This window comes from Microtus pennsylvanicus, chromosome 9 (genome assembly GCF_037038515.1).
Source record: "Microtus pennsylvanicus isolate mMicPen1 chromosome 9, mMicPen1.hap1, whole genome shotgun sequence".
Taxonomy (NCBI): Eukaryota; Metazoa; Chordata; class Mammalia; order Rodentia; family Cricetidae; genus Microtus; species Microtus pennsylvanicus.
Window position 1 is genome coordinate 78016629 of NC_134587.1, and position 14667 is coordinate 78031295.

Genomic DNA, 14667 nt, shown 5'->3' on the forward strand with positions numbered 1-14667 from the left:
TATCCAATTACACCACTGGACTGGGAATACAGGGTGATTATGGAGGCATGAGCAAATGCGGCATTATATACTTCTCAAGGATGAGGTTTTTTTTGTAGATGTTGAAGAATATTTGTTCACAAGAGAGAATTTTAGACTTGAGGAGAAAATAATTTCTAGAGAGAGGCTAAAATGCGACCAAGTGGGCCTGTGCTGCAATAACATGTCTAAATCAGCTCAGAAGATTGAAGAAAACGCTCTCTCTTCCGCAAGGCCGGCTGCATAGAGAGTTGTTATGTGGTGTCCGGAGGAAGCACACACAGACAGCAGCAGCACAGCAAGCCGTTATGAGGCCCAACGCACAGTGTTTATGTGCACAACTGTCATCAGAGCGAGCTAGGCTGCTAGGACTCACTGTGTGCAGGCGTTCCTGTGTACGTCAGTATCATGGGGGCTTCTTGGTTTACACGGTTCATTGAGAAGCATAAGGAAGCTTCTGCTTACATTACATAGCTTGCTGAAGGCTATACAGATAGGCAGCAGATGAACTAGAGAAGATTCCAGTGACTCAAGGCTCAGTATGTTTTTCTTTTGTTTCTTAATTTATTTTGAAAGATAAACCTTAACTATATATTCCAGGTTGAACTTGAACTTGCGATCTCAAGTGGTACTGTGGTTGCAACACACCTCATGCCTGGCCTATTGGGCCCATTCTCCAGGCGTATACATTTGGTGATTAATGAAGATGATGAGAATATTGTTGATTTAGGACAATAATGTGTGCTGATACTTAATGCGGTTTGAATCTAATTCTTTTAAGAGTGAATTGATTGGTCCTGAGAATGCATACCGCGGCCCTAAGATTACACATCCTGACATGGGTTGCTAAAAACAGTTTTCGTATTATTCGTGGTGTCCGAGGAAGTGTTTGAAAAAGGTGCTTAGGAAATGCTCTGTTGAGAAGAGGAGGGGGAATCCCAACCTGCGGAACTTATTCTCCAGTGAGAGGCTGATTTCCTGCAAGCAGGGTCTGAGATTTCAACCATAATTAATTCTTCAGAATAGCCTGACACAATGCCTAGAAGATACAGCTGTTCAAGAAATACTACTGCAATAGGTGCACAGGATGCTGTCTCGCTGTGTTCTCCTTCAGGGTTGGTGCTCGGGGGAAGGAGAGCAGCTGCAGAGGGGTCAGGAAAGCGCTGCAGCCCTGGTGGGAACAGAGGATGACCACCAGGGGAGCACACCTGACAGGACAACACAGCAGTGATGGGCGAAGGCGCTGCAAAGGCCTTTGTTTAGAGCCCCCTAAAGCCCAGAGGAGCTGCTTCCAGTTGGCTTGGATGAGAGGTCACACAGGTTAAAAATAGACTTTCTCAGTAAGGAACAATAGACTGTGTTCATTTAACAAAAACAAACAAAAAAAGGGCAGGGGGGTGGAGAAAAAGAAAAAGGAAAAGAAAAGAAAATAGACAGCCCTGAGGCTAGATAGGAATCTTTAATCCTGTTAAAGAGCCCAATTACCCAGGAAGATTGAGTAAGCTCTCTCTCTCCAGTGGAACTTAAATGTAGGTCTTACAGCAGGGAATAAAGAGAGTCTCAGTCATGTACTAGACACTTAGGATGTTTTAGATAAGTTTAGAAAGAGAAGAGTTAGATGGCTACGCTCGGTCTCAATGTTTGAAGTAAATAGTATTCTCTTTAGGCCATATGATTGGTTTCCATTATTCACAGAGAGCTCAAGTACAAGGAGTTATCTTGACGGGTGAGCTCACTAACTTTTAAAGACAGTCTCTTTCCTGCACTTGTATTTTCAGAAAATTGTATTTCCTCAAAAGCATAACACGTTGTCCAGGAATCTATAAAGTTCATTGAGGAATATATTATGGTAATACTAATATCTTCACCCAGCTAAGAAGACGAGTTCTGCTTGAATGAATTCAGCACGAGTCACCAAGTATGGGACATCCATGTGCTTGTGGCCGGGTAAGGCAATGTATGTATTTTGGCTGGTTTAATTCTTCAGATAGGTCTTAGAAAAACCAAGTCTACCAACTTCTTTCGTCTGTTTTTAATTTACATTGTATGTATGCACGTATATATGTATGTATGTATGTAAGTATTGTTGTATGTATGTATGTATTGTTGTATGTGTGTGTGAAGGTCAGAAAACAATTTCTGTCCTTCCACCATGTAGATCCCGGGGACTGAACTCAGGTGGTCAGGCTTGGTAGTGGTGCCTTTACTGGCTGAGACAACTTGCTGACATTTTTCCTTCTTTTATTGGGACAGGATCTCTCTCTGCAATCCTCAGGCTGGTCTGCCATTTACTATGTAGTTTAGGCTTTCCTAGAACTCAGCTGTCCCCCTGCATCAGCCTTTCAGGGCTAATTACAGGATTGGACCACCACACCTGTCCTGTACATTTATTTGAGTTAGGGTTTTGCTAAACAGCCCCAGGACACCCCCAACTTGTGAACTTCTAGCTTATGTCTTCTAGTTCCGGTGTGCACCACCGCGTAGTTTCCCAACTTTGAAAATTTTGCCTCCTCAATACTAAATGCAAAGAATAGAAAGTGTGGATACTAATTTCATTTATCTTACTGTTGCAGAGGAGGAGAATGTCAAAGATAAAAGGAAAGAGTTGACATATTCTGTTTATGCTGTGCTTAATTCTGAATTATACTAGTATTTTTGAAATATCAAAGAAATTATACAACGAAGCACTCTTCCATGTCCAAGTGAAGCCATTTAAGGGAAAGAGGAAGGAGCTGGCTCTTTGCTACTCTGTCCCCTCAGACAGGGACATTCCTCCCCTTGTCTCTCTCCCCAGCAGCCAACAGTTTACACTTGAATGGTTTTCCTGAGAGAATGAAAGAATTTGCCCACATCCTGGAATAAGATGACAATGTTGCTCTTTTATACACTTTGTTTACATCACAGCTAATCTAGGGAATTACAGAGAATGTTACAACCCCAAACAAAATGGTGATCTGATTTGCTTTGCCTTTGAGATGTATAGGTACACACTTAACCATTTAGTCCTTGTTTAACTAGACAGCCAACTAAAATCTGTGCGAAGGCATGGTGTGACTTATCAACTTTAAATTCACCAGCTATGAGAAGATTTAGTTGATCTGCATGACTAGAGCCCATTCATAACACAGAATTTTATTTTCCCTTCATAGAAACTCGGATCCACTTTTATCATTTCCTCCTATTCTTAAGAGTTCTCGATTTTATTAGACACCAACTCAACATGCCAGAGATCAGCTCACAGAGTTACAGAGCTAAGGTCTTTGCGTGAAAAATGTCTAGCTACAGAAAAGATCCCCGTAAGAGCAGATGAAAATCACCATTCACACGTGAAGAAGATGACAAGATAGCTCAGGCGAGTGAGGGAGCTCACTACCAAACTTCAAGGCCCAAGTAGCATTCCGGAACCCATGTGGTAGGAAGAGAAAACTGACTCCCATAAACTGTCCTCCGACTACCATACCCATGCCATGGTATGGCACTTCCTTCTTCCAAATACATACATAAATAAATACGAGTAAATAAAAACCCATATTCCACAAGCATGCTTGACATCATGGTACTTTCTTTTGGTCCAAGGCTCCTTGCCTTCACTGCTGCTCATAAACATCACATGTCTATGATGTACATAATGTCACACGTCTATAACGTAAGTGACATGCCTCAAGTTGGCTTGCCCATTCAAACTCGTTTTGCTTTTCCTTTGGTTTTTGTTTTCTTTAGGTGGAACACAGAGGACCATTCGGAGAAAGACCAACAGATTTTAAAACACTCAATTCCAGCCTAGCTTTTCCTATTTCGTGCCTCTCGTCAGTCCTTTCCCATTTCCCCCACAATGCTGAGGAGTTGCTACAACCGTTACAGAGTGTGAAAACTGAAGCCGTGTTTTCTCCAGCAGCTACATCGCCTTCTTGCTACTTTCGAACATACACTGTCCATTTTAACCATCAAGCACATCTATTTCTGACTACTGAACCAACTACTAAGGTTAAAAACAATAAAGCTTGATAAATACCAACAATCAGTTTCCAAAGACCACTCCTCAACACATCGGTCAACACATCAAAACTCCCCCCTGCCCCCGAAGAGGAAAAAAAGATTGTAATTGCCATTAATTTTAAAGGCTACAAGATGTCTTTTAACACAATACAATACGATGCTAAAAAGCCATATTTTTCTTACATCATGAGAACAACTGGTTTATTTTCTAATTCAACAATCACATTTCCCACAGAAATCGATAAGATTAGTGCGCTTTAGATACTTAGAGAGATTTCTATTTTAATGTGGAATTTCATTCTAAAATATGTAGGCAAGAAAAACACAACCCAAATGTAAACTCACCAGCCATTTCCTTTTCTCTAATACATGGAACAGCCTGGAAAAAGAAAAGAGATGCACAAAATTAAAACTCAATTAGAAAAAAATAACTAATATAAGTAGGATTAATGTATCATAAATGTAATAAAACCTAGATTCAGATAGTAGAAAAATAAGCATCGTGGAGCAGTCTGTGATGCCATTACACCTGGCTGTGAGAGCCATATCCATTCCATAATGATTTTCTGGTCTGACATTAGAATCCGTCTATATTATCTTTGAATGACATACGTACTATATTAGGCTAATACACTCTTTGACTTTGGGTGAATTTCTTTGTCCTAGCTTTGGGAGGCCCGCAAAGTAAATTATTTAGCCAGTGACTGGGCATTTCAAGCCTTTGACTTTTCTCTACTGTCAGTAAGCATTTGGGTGAGCTACCCAGCCTCTTTGTAACAGGTGGAAAATCTCATGTATTTCATAGGACTGCTGGGAGAACTAAATATAGTGCCCTCCATAAAGTATCCCAGGTTCCCAGAAAGAGAAACAGTCTCGTTTACTTACTTATTATTACTCTGGGCAGGGATTCTATGGATTAATTTATCTACATGAAAAGTTTAAAAAGGTCGGTTCCATTTCATTTTTATCTTTATTATTTTAAGCATAAGACTTGAAATAAGTAATAAGAAATGTTTCAAAAACTTACAAAGCACCACTGTTAATGCTATTTTTTGTGAATGCCAAGAATGAATTAAGGAGCTTGAATTTCTCAATTACTCATGTCTAAAAGAACACAGAGGCATTAACTTTGTGTGTGTGTATGCACACACATGTGCATGTGTGTGTGTGGTGTGTATGTGTGTGTGGTACATGTAGATGAGTGTATGGGTATAATCTGACATTTCTTTCCTGCTCATCAGTTCCCATATAACTACTTTGAGGCTCATTTATTAGTTACAAATGCTCGGTTGATAGCTCAGGCTTGTTGCTAGCTAACTCTTACATTTTAAGTTAACCCATATTTCTTATTTACTCTCTGCCATGTGGCAATACTTTTAATAGCACAGTACATTCATCTCCTGCTCCCTCTGTATCTGGCTAGAGACACCCTACTCTGTCCTTCTTTATCCCATCATCCTACCTGTACTTCTTGCCTGGCTACTGGCCAATCAGTGTTTTACTGAACCAGAATACAAGAGAATTCCACAGCATTCGGATATACCTGTATGTATACAAATTAGAAAGACCTTTACAAGCCTATGTGATCCATGCATTGAGATTTCTAGTGACAACCACTGACTGCAGACTGCCTACCGCTTCTTCTGTCATCAGGAAACAGCAACAGATCTAAGACAAGAAAGATTCTTATGTGTGTTATTTGTAGTGAGTGTATGGAGAGAGAGAGACAGAGAAAGACACACATAGGAAGAGACTTCTTTGATGAAAGTTGAAGGACAGACTAATCTATGAGAGTAGGGATATATACTTAGAAGGAAGTTTAATGCCTTTTCCACTTGGCAAAGTAATAGTAGTAGGTTTTCTAAGACCTCCTTAGTGAAGGAGTTTTGGACAGGTTCACAGTACTAAGTATGAATACCCTCTTGTGAAGTGGACCTTAAACACATCAGAAAATGGGTGGTCACTTCCATAACATTCATGCCACTATTGCACCCATGGGGCTATCTTGCCAGGTTGATCATTATCAAAGCTTTTAGGATTCCATAGCTGTAAAAGACTGTTGATGACTTTCTCCCCCCGCAGACTGTGTAAAACCCTCTGGTACCATGAAAACCAGCCAGCAGGGAGCAAGCTTCCCAATCAGTACCAGCTTGATTTCTCCCAGGTTCTGTGATAAAAACGTATGGTGTCTCCAGTGGAAAGGTTTTAACATCAAGCTCTGTTGAGTGACCAAGAGTACTGGCAATAGAAGCCTTTCAATTGCTGACAAGATGGTGAATGCAGGTGAGAGAGGGAATTAAAGGATATTCATGAAGAAAGGTCCCAGCACAAATCAACTCACACTTACTGTTTAGTACATGTAGGGTAATTTAAAACAAAACAAAACTTTTACCTGCATAAACTCACTCAATCCTTAGAACTACCTGATGAAGTCCTGCAGACTACAGTAGCTTGTGTGTGGTCCTATGATCAAATATGGGATGTCAGCCTCCATGCCTACTCATCAGACCATTCTGGTTGATTTAAGAAACAACTCTGTGAGGCTCTCTGACAAGATACTGACTGAGATTGCAAAACATATATTGCATATATTTGTTTTGGACAACTAGAAAATTAGGCAATCATCCTCTTCTTATAGCTTAGGCGTTTAAGACCAACTAAAACTCTTGTCCCAAACTACAAGCTGACAACCAACAGAGAGACATTTCCCATATTTTATTTTATTATAAAAATGTATCCTTAGTATGTAGACTATCTAATAAAATTATAATCATTGATTTGAGTTATAAGACAAAAATATTTTACCCTTAATATGCCCCATAGATGCCCATATTTCATGTGGTTAATGCTGATTATTTTGGAATTTCACCATGTTCCACATACTGCTTTCATTTACCAAATCTCCTTTCCATTATGTAACCGCAACAGTCATATTGCAAAGAAGAAAGAAGAGAGTCAAAGTTTAATGTGCCTAGATGGTGCCAATCTCTCTTTTCAAGCAAGAACACATCACAGTAACACTGGACACCACTCCACTGACTTGTTTTTGAGGGCAGACTATCTCTCCAGAAAATGATCTGTGCATAAGTTGATTACATTTGCAAATTTAGGCAGGGATGTAAGGCATTGAAGTAATCAGAAAATGCAGACACTTAGCATTCAGTTAATTAAAACTGTTTGTTCACTCTTAATTACATGTCTGGCGACATCGTGGGTACAAAAATCTAACAATTTTTTTTTTAGTGTGGAATGCACAACATAGTTGAAAAGACACATGAAAAGACAAAAAAATAATTCCATATAGCAGATATTGAGTGACAATGGTCAGGTCTATCCCTGGTATGGTGTTAAAAACTGGTTAGGTAGTAGATGATTAAGAGTACCCAGGTGCAGGGCTGGAGAGGTGACTTAGTGGCTAAGAGCACTTGCTGCTTTTTTACAGAGGTCCCAAGTTTGCTTTCTAACACCCACCTTGAATAACTAGTCTGACACCATTTTTTTTTGCATCCTGGGGTACCCATATATATTGAATCTACACATTAATAAAAATATAAATAAATCTTAGAAAAGTTTATCCAGGTGGAAATGTAATGCTTTCAGACACTGGACACTTGGGAAGGAGGCATTGTTCAGGAGATTGTCTTTTTACCCTTGACTTCCGAGGTGGGCACGATGAGGACAGTTGGGTCTTCATGTTGAGGTCCCAACGTGTCCAACTATTTATTCTTTGGATTACCAGAGACTTCTCATGAAAGATGGATGTATATACCCATGTGTAAAGTAGGTGTTTAAACATTTATGGAATGAACATACCAAATACGATTGTTGCTTATGATATGAGAAAGTTCCCATAGAAAGGATATTTTTGAGTTAGCTCAGGTCCCTGGCTAATAGCTGCCATATGTTTCATTTGAAATGCCTCTTCCGGAAGTTATTTAACATTTCTGGCAATAAAGCAATTAAATGGGGGTTTTCTGCTGGCCATATGGGTTTGCTGTAACTTCATATTTTCTTCTCTCTCAATGGAACAAAGGAAAGTCTACTAATAACTTCCAAATGAGAGGAAAAATCATTCATAGTTTGTTATTCTCCTCTATGATATTCAAATGATAGAAAAAAATCACCATTTCGATGACTCCAAACCACCACAGCCTAGATATCCTAGCATTCAAAAAGCTCTTTCAGGAAAGGGTGCTGGACTATGGTGGCCAATTAAGGTGGCTTTAGTCTTGAAATTAAAAAAAGATCATTGAAAAAAAAGCTCTTTAGTAAAGGAAGAGGAAATAATTTGACTTAATGAGCACTTTTAAAGCTGTGTGTGGGAGCTTAGATGGCTGCTCAGGCCTTTGCATGGGAAACACACTTAGGGAAGAGCTGACTTTGAGATGACTTGTAAAAATATTAACTATATATGTCATGCCTTTTGGTGAGGACAGTTCTCTTCACCGATAGGATGACCTCCACCCAACACCTTTGGGAACTTACAGCCACTGCTATGTTACTATAGACAGCAGCATCAGAGAAAAATGTCAGCTCGGAATACACTTCAGCACAACGTCAATGGAAGGATTCTCGTTGTTCTAGCTCCTTCTGGATGATGGGAGTGATACTGTTTTTCCTCCATAGTGAATTTATTTTTATCAATATGATTTTTCCTTTAGTTATATAAATCATTTTTGTTTGTTTGTAATTTGGAATTAGTCCCATACAATGTTACTGTCAAGAAGCCTTTTTTAAGGTCAAGCTCTTCAAAGAATAGGGAAATAATTTAGAAGATACACTTCTGGGCTTTAGGAAAAGACAGCTCCTTTGTTTTCTTCACACAGAGAGTCCTGCCTGGAAGTTTTTGTTCTCTCTCTCTCTCTCTCTCTCTCTCTCTCTCTCTCTCTCTCTCCTTATTTGGAATTCTTTCAAATATTGTAGATATTTATATAAAAGTGTCTGGGATATTTTGATTTTTTCTGCTGGAATTTCCTCCATTTCCTTTTTAAAAATAATTAAATTCATGATGGATTAGTGACAGTATAATTTATTTTCTTCCTTTTAAAACATTCGCATTTGTTTTCAAAAGTAGTTTCTGGAGAAAATCTCACAATGAGCAATTATGAGCCTAGAAATGATGTTACAGTACTCTTGGGTGCTGAAGAGCCTAGGTCTCAGACGAGGGTTCAAGAACCCATTGGAAGAGGTTGGGACTCACACTTGACAACAGGGAGAGTTAGTGAGTTTATGTTTTTATAACAGCCATGCAATGAAACATGGAAGAATAGGCGGTCCATGGGGAAATGGGCTTGGTTCCTCTCTTCGTCATTTAAAAACTTTCCTGAAATCACTTCAGTGTACAATACAGCCATCCACTCAATGGTTTTGGCTTGCTTTCATTGGAAGGAAGACTTTCACTGGAAGGTGGAGTCTGATGAGCAGTATGATATCATCTCTGCTGGGTTAGAAGTGTTTTTCTAGCTTTTGAGGTCATGTTTCGGGAACCTCTTCATGGTGGAGGATTTAGAGGTCATCAAATTTCAGTTCCCCAAGGACCATCTTCATAATTTCTCCTATATCTAGCTAAAAATTGTTTGTTTGATGCTTAAAAACCTTTAAAGAAATGTCTCCTTTTACCTTACTTTCTAACCTGGACTAGATGGTATTATATTGCCCACCAGACTCCACTTTTCAGTGAGATTCCTCATTCAGATGAAAGCCAGCTGAAACTATTCACCGGATGGCTTTATTTGTTACACATTTCTTCAAATTAAAATGAATTTCATACACAATTAAAAGCTATCAATATACAGCAAGCAAAAATTTACAAGTCTTATGTGCAATGGTAGCCAGGAAAATGGGATAAAAGTGTATATACTTTTAAATACATAAAAGTATTTGTTAATAATTTAACACAATTTCAAATAATTGCTAGTTTAAAAGTAAAACACCTGGCATTGTGAGTTTGTTTTCTTCTTTTTCTCCTTCATTTAGTCTCTGAGAGGCTAAGAGACAAAATACTATTTAATTCATACCTAACTGGGACATGATAAGTATTACCGATTATAATAAAATAAAAGATTAAATTCACTTCAACAGCCCAGTGTCTGCATAGTTATTTATCCATCTCTGCCCAAATGTAGCAATTGTCAAGCTGTTTCATTACCTGCAACTCACAGACTTTAGGTCCAAGCGCTATCCCGTCTTATCAGAGCAGCAGGAGAGGAGAGTACAGATGAAAACCGCGCGAATAACACCCATAAATTTCCTTGTGACAAACTCTGCCCTTGTTCACCGACTTGGAATTTATTTTTATCACACCTTGCTCTGTGTAATTGAGCTCTTGGCTGGGACCCAGAAATATTTTTTGTTGCAGTGAGATAGTCGTTGTAGTGCTAAGCACTGGCAAATTCAATTTACAATATGTATCTTAGGGGCTCTGTATCCTCTAATGCCCGCAATGCCAGGATTGGTTACGAGGCAGATATTCCTTCCAGAAGGCAAGGGTTCTTTAATGTTTTTCATCTCTACTGAAGCTTCTTATTGTAGGCTTAAGGGGATAGCAGCTACTGAAAGTGGAGAAGAAGGAGGAAATTTGAAGTTCAAGAACATTCGTTGAAACCAAAATATAGTATCTGAACTTTTGGAAATGAGAATGATAATAAATAATATCCAAATAGTAGACATTTGAAAGTTGTGTATCATGTTAGCATTGATAGTCTTTGTGCTTCCCGGCCCCCAGGGAGGTGAACTCTACCCTTTATGCTGATGTAGTTCGTGGCTTGTCAACAGGCCTTCAGGCAAAGGAGGAAACTGAACATAGAAATCTCTGAAACTATAACCAAGATAAACCTTTTCTTCCTTAACAACAAAACTGAGATCTTCTAAGTTGTTCTGCCCTTTGGCGGATGGATATGGAGGTGCAAGTATGTCCATGTTTTCATCTTGGAGGCAGAAGCCTGGGTCAACCTGTAAAATGTCAACGATCTCTGCCATCCAAAGAAACTGGGTTCATATAGAAACAACTTTATGTTAGCAACTTTTGGTTCTCTCTTATGATCAACGTAATAACTATTCTAGGACAAATAATGTCCTTTACAGTAAAGTCACTACCCCAACTCAATTTCTGACTTCAGAATGGACCTGACTCTCTTAGTTCTGTGTCGGGCTCTGTGGCTTCCTACTTCCTTTTCACCTTGTTCTTCCTCCAGAAAAGCTGATGCAGATGGTGGGCAGAATAGTTCTCCCTAGAAAGACTAGGTTTATTTTGATAGACACAGGTTTCCAAATCAGAATTTTCACACTTGATGACATAAGATACCAACAATTGCATTTCAATAAATTGCATTTCAATAAACCAGTGTGTTTTGAATGTCAGCCTGTGATAGTCTTGTCTGTTGTACAAGATGCAGAGAACAAATTTATCACTTTAATATGAAATCTAAGATGAAAGACAGCTATGAGAGAACAGCTCTTCCCATTTTATCCAGATCTAACAAAAACCGCAATTCACCCCGTGCCTCATTCAAGAATAATATGGAGGTTATTATGGAGTAAAGCGCACTGACGTAAGTGGTTACAGGTGCCTAACTCCTGATTCCAGGTAGGGATAGAGCCCTGGTGGGGTTTTGCTAGGGCTTTCACGATTCAGCAGTCAGCTGTGCTCTGGTGCCCACTGTCACTGGCAAGAGGACCATGCAAGGAAGGCTCACGTGGAATGCGTGGAGTGGGCAGGAGAGGTTTGACTGTGGACTGTAGAGCAGTGGATTTCTCTTGCTGGCGGGATTTGATCATTTCTTGCACGGAATGCATTTGCAAGGGTGACGTAATTGTTGGGCAGCATGTTTTCTTCCTAGTAATTAAAACTAATGTTAACAACTCGTTTAGCTTTCAGAGTTCAAGTTTGGAGAATTTATATGCAGAGCCTACAGGGTTTGCATTTGTTGCAGGGAGGGGCTCATGAGCCCTCTCCTCTCCCGGAAAAGCTACTGGCAGTTGTTGATGCTGGGGGGAGGGAGAGTCATTTTCTTCAATGGTGGAACTGATGACTTACCCATGCTCAAGTAAGCAACCCTCCATTCATGAGCATGCAGGGAACCCTGGTTACACTCAATGGGTCACAGCAAGCCAACCAAACAAGAGAAAACAATGTGAAATTGGGAGCAGGACTTGGTTGGAAGCAGGGGTTTAGGCATAGTAGGAATGTATGGGGGGTGAGAGTGATCAAAATACAGTATACACATGCATGAAGTTACAGTGTAATACCAGTAAATGTCTCCCTGTGAGTGGAAGGTGAGAGGCCACAGATGAAGAGAAAACAATCTTTTGGGAGGTTGCTAAGATCCTTTGTGAACTGCTTTACCCTGTAGAGTCATGGCTGATCTCACAGTGTCTACTGGATCATTTAAACACGACTATATGTATATGATAAAAATAATATAAAAGATCTATGACCCCTGGCATCCACTGGGGTCCTGGAGCATGCTCAGCAATGATGGGGTAGGACCACTGCTCAGCAGACTGGGAAGACTTCTGGACCTGCGTTTACAAGAGAAGGCAGACATTAGGGAGAGTAGAAAAAGGAAGAGAAAGGAATGCTGGAGAGGGAAGCCATACAAGCAAGAGAGTCTGCTTAGAGCTGTCAGCCGTTCTCTAAAGACTGAGCGAGATAAAGATTGATTAGCAATGACACAGGGAACAGGCAACACATACTGAGCTGACACAGATGCTTGCTTTATGTCGCCGTTCAGTTCAGTCCCTTCTTTTAAAAGAATAACGTCTATTAGATCTGTTCTTTGAAAATGTCCTATATGTATCTAATGCATCCTGGGTTCTGCTGCCCACTGTTGTGGTTTGGGTGAGAAATGTCCTTTGTAGGCTCGAGTATTTGAACACTCGGTCCCCAGCTGGTGGCACTGTTTGGGAAGGAGATGGAATCTTTAAGGGGAAGTACATTAACAGGGGAGCCTTTGAGGGTTTAGAGTCTTATCTACCGTCTCTCTACTTTCTGTGTGCGGATGAACACAGGATCAGCCAGCTTCCTCCTTCTGCCCCCAGGGCATGGCTTCCCTGTCTCAATGAACTCTGTCACGCAGATTGCAAGCCAAGCCAGCTCTTTTTCCTTAAGTTGCTCTGGCCTTGTTTTTTTTTTAACCACAGCAACAGAACAGTAACTAATACAGCTCTCTCTCACCGAATACCCCTGCAATCATGGTCTAACTCCTTTTTTAAAGACCTCCTTCCCCCATTAATGCCTTTTTCTTTTGTGACTTGAGGAGCCATGAGTGTCACAAGAGTGTGGGGCTATCCATGGAGCTTGGCACCTTTAGTAGAGCTTATATAACCGAAGATACGTCTTCCCCTCCCCAAGCACCCATTAGTGATAGCATCTCTGGAGCCCAATTCATGGCTGATTATTGATTGGCCCAGCTTTCTGCAGGCCCCAGCAGGCATCCACAGCTGCTGGGAGATCATGACCATCTGGCTGTGTCATGCAGGAGACAGCATTTCGTAGCGTTTGCCCAGTCTTTCCGGCATTTACATTCTTTCTCCTCTTCTTCTGCTCCCGGGTCTTAGAGTATGTGATAGAAATGGCCTGTTTAGGGCTGAACACTTAGTTGCCACTTAGTCTCAGTCCCTTGAGCAGCCATGTGTTTCTTTGCAGATAAATGCCACTCTCAGTTTTAATCAGAGAAGGTTTCGTTTGCAACGAGAGGTGGCGACTACAGAGAGCCGCACTATCCGCACTATCGGTTTAGGAAGCTCCGAGGATGCAGTTTCTGCCAATCATCCAGGACGGGGTAGGCTTTTGTTGATGCAGCTGCTTTTGACTCATTCATACTCCTGTTTGTAACACCTTACCAAGGCTCCTGTAAGGATCTCCAATGAACTCTCTAGTTTACTGAGCTAGGCTTGGGTGAAATATATATATTTCTTTCCATCTGCTGTGAGTCTCCTGTCTGCAGTGAATGCATGTTTTCTCTTCAGAAAAAGTTACCCAACACCCTTGTCCTTAAATTTTTGCCTACACCTCCTCTCCTGGGCTTGAATATTTCATTTTCTATCAATATTTAGCACTATGGATAAAAGTCAGCTGGACAGGACATTGCTTTCAGCTGCTGGAAATAAGACATAGCTGAGCGGACCGTGGGTGGAAAGGAGGGACGGAAGGCTGGTTGTTGTTGGGACGCTCAGTGAGTGTATGCCATGGCTTTGTAGGAACAATGAATTCTAACACAGCGTTAAAGGCTTTTACTCCAAGTGAGCTCTGTGTTGGCCAAACCTTTATGCTTCAACTAATAAATCAGATATTACTGACCAGAGGTACATTTACCAGAACAAAGGCGACACCTGTGTCTTTCTCTCTCACTGTGTTGTCTCTGTTTCTGTCTCTCTCTGTCTCTCTCTGTCTCTCTCTCTCTGTCTCTCTCTCTCTGTCTCTCTCTCTCTGTCTCTCTCTCTCTCTCTCTCTCTCTCTCTCTCTCTCTCTCTCTCTCTCTCTCTCTCTCTCTGTGTGTGTGTGTGTGCCTGAAGAGTGCAGAAGAGGATGTCTGTAGTAGCATTTCAATGGTATTATTAATAAATAAAGACTGACTGAAGATCTAAGAGTAATAGAGCCCCATTGGTTAGCCTTACAGACCCAGCAATAGTAACACACACCTTTAATCCCAG

At 40.5% G+C, this 14667-nt stretch overlaps 1 protein-coding gene across 1 annotated transcript in view; it reads right to left on the bottom strand.

The window, feature by feature from the left end:
- Nucleotides 1-14667, bottom strand: part of Dlc1 (DLC1 Rho GTPase activating protein) — a 347498-nt gene that overhangs the window by 173864 nt on the left and 158967 nt on the right. The window contains exon 5 of the mRNA XM_075986541.1: nt 4360-4393. Coding sequence (XP_075842656.1) covers nt 4360-4393 — 34 coding nt within the window. The remainder of the gene's footprint in view (nt 1-4359; nt 4394-14667) is intronic.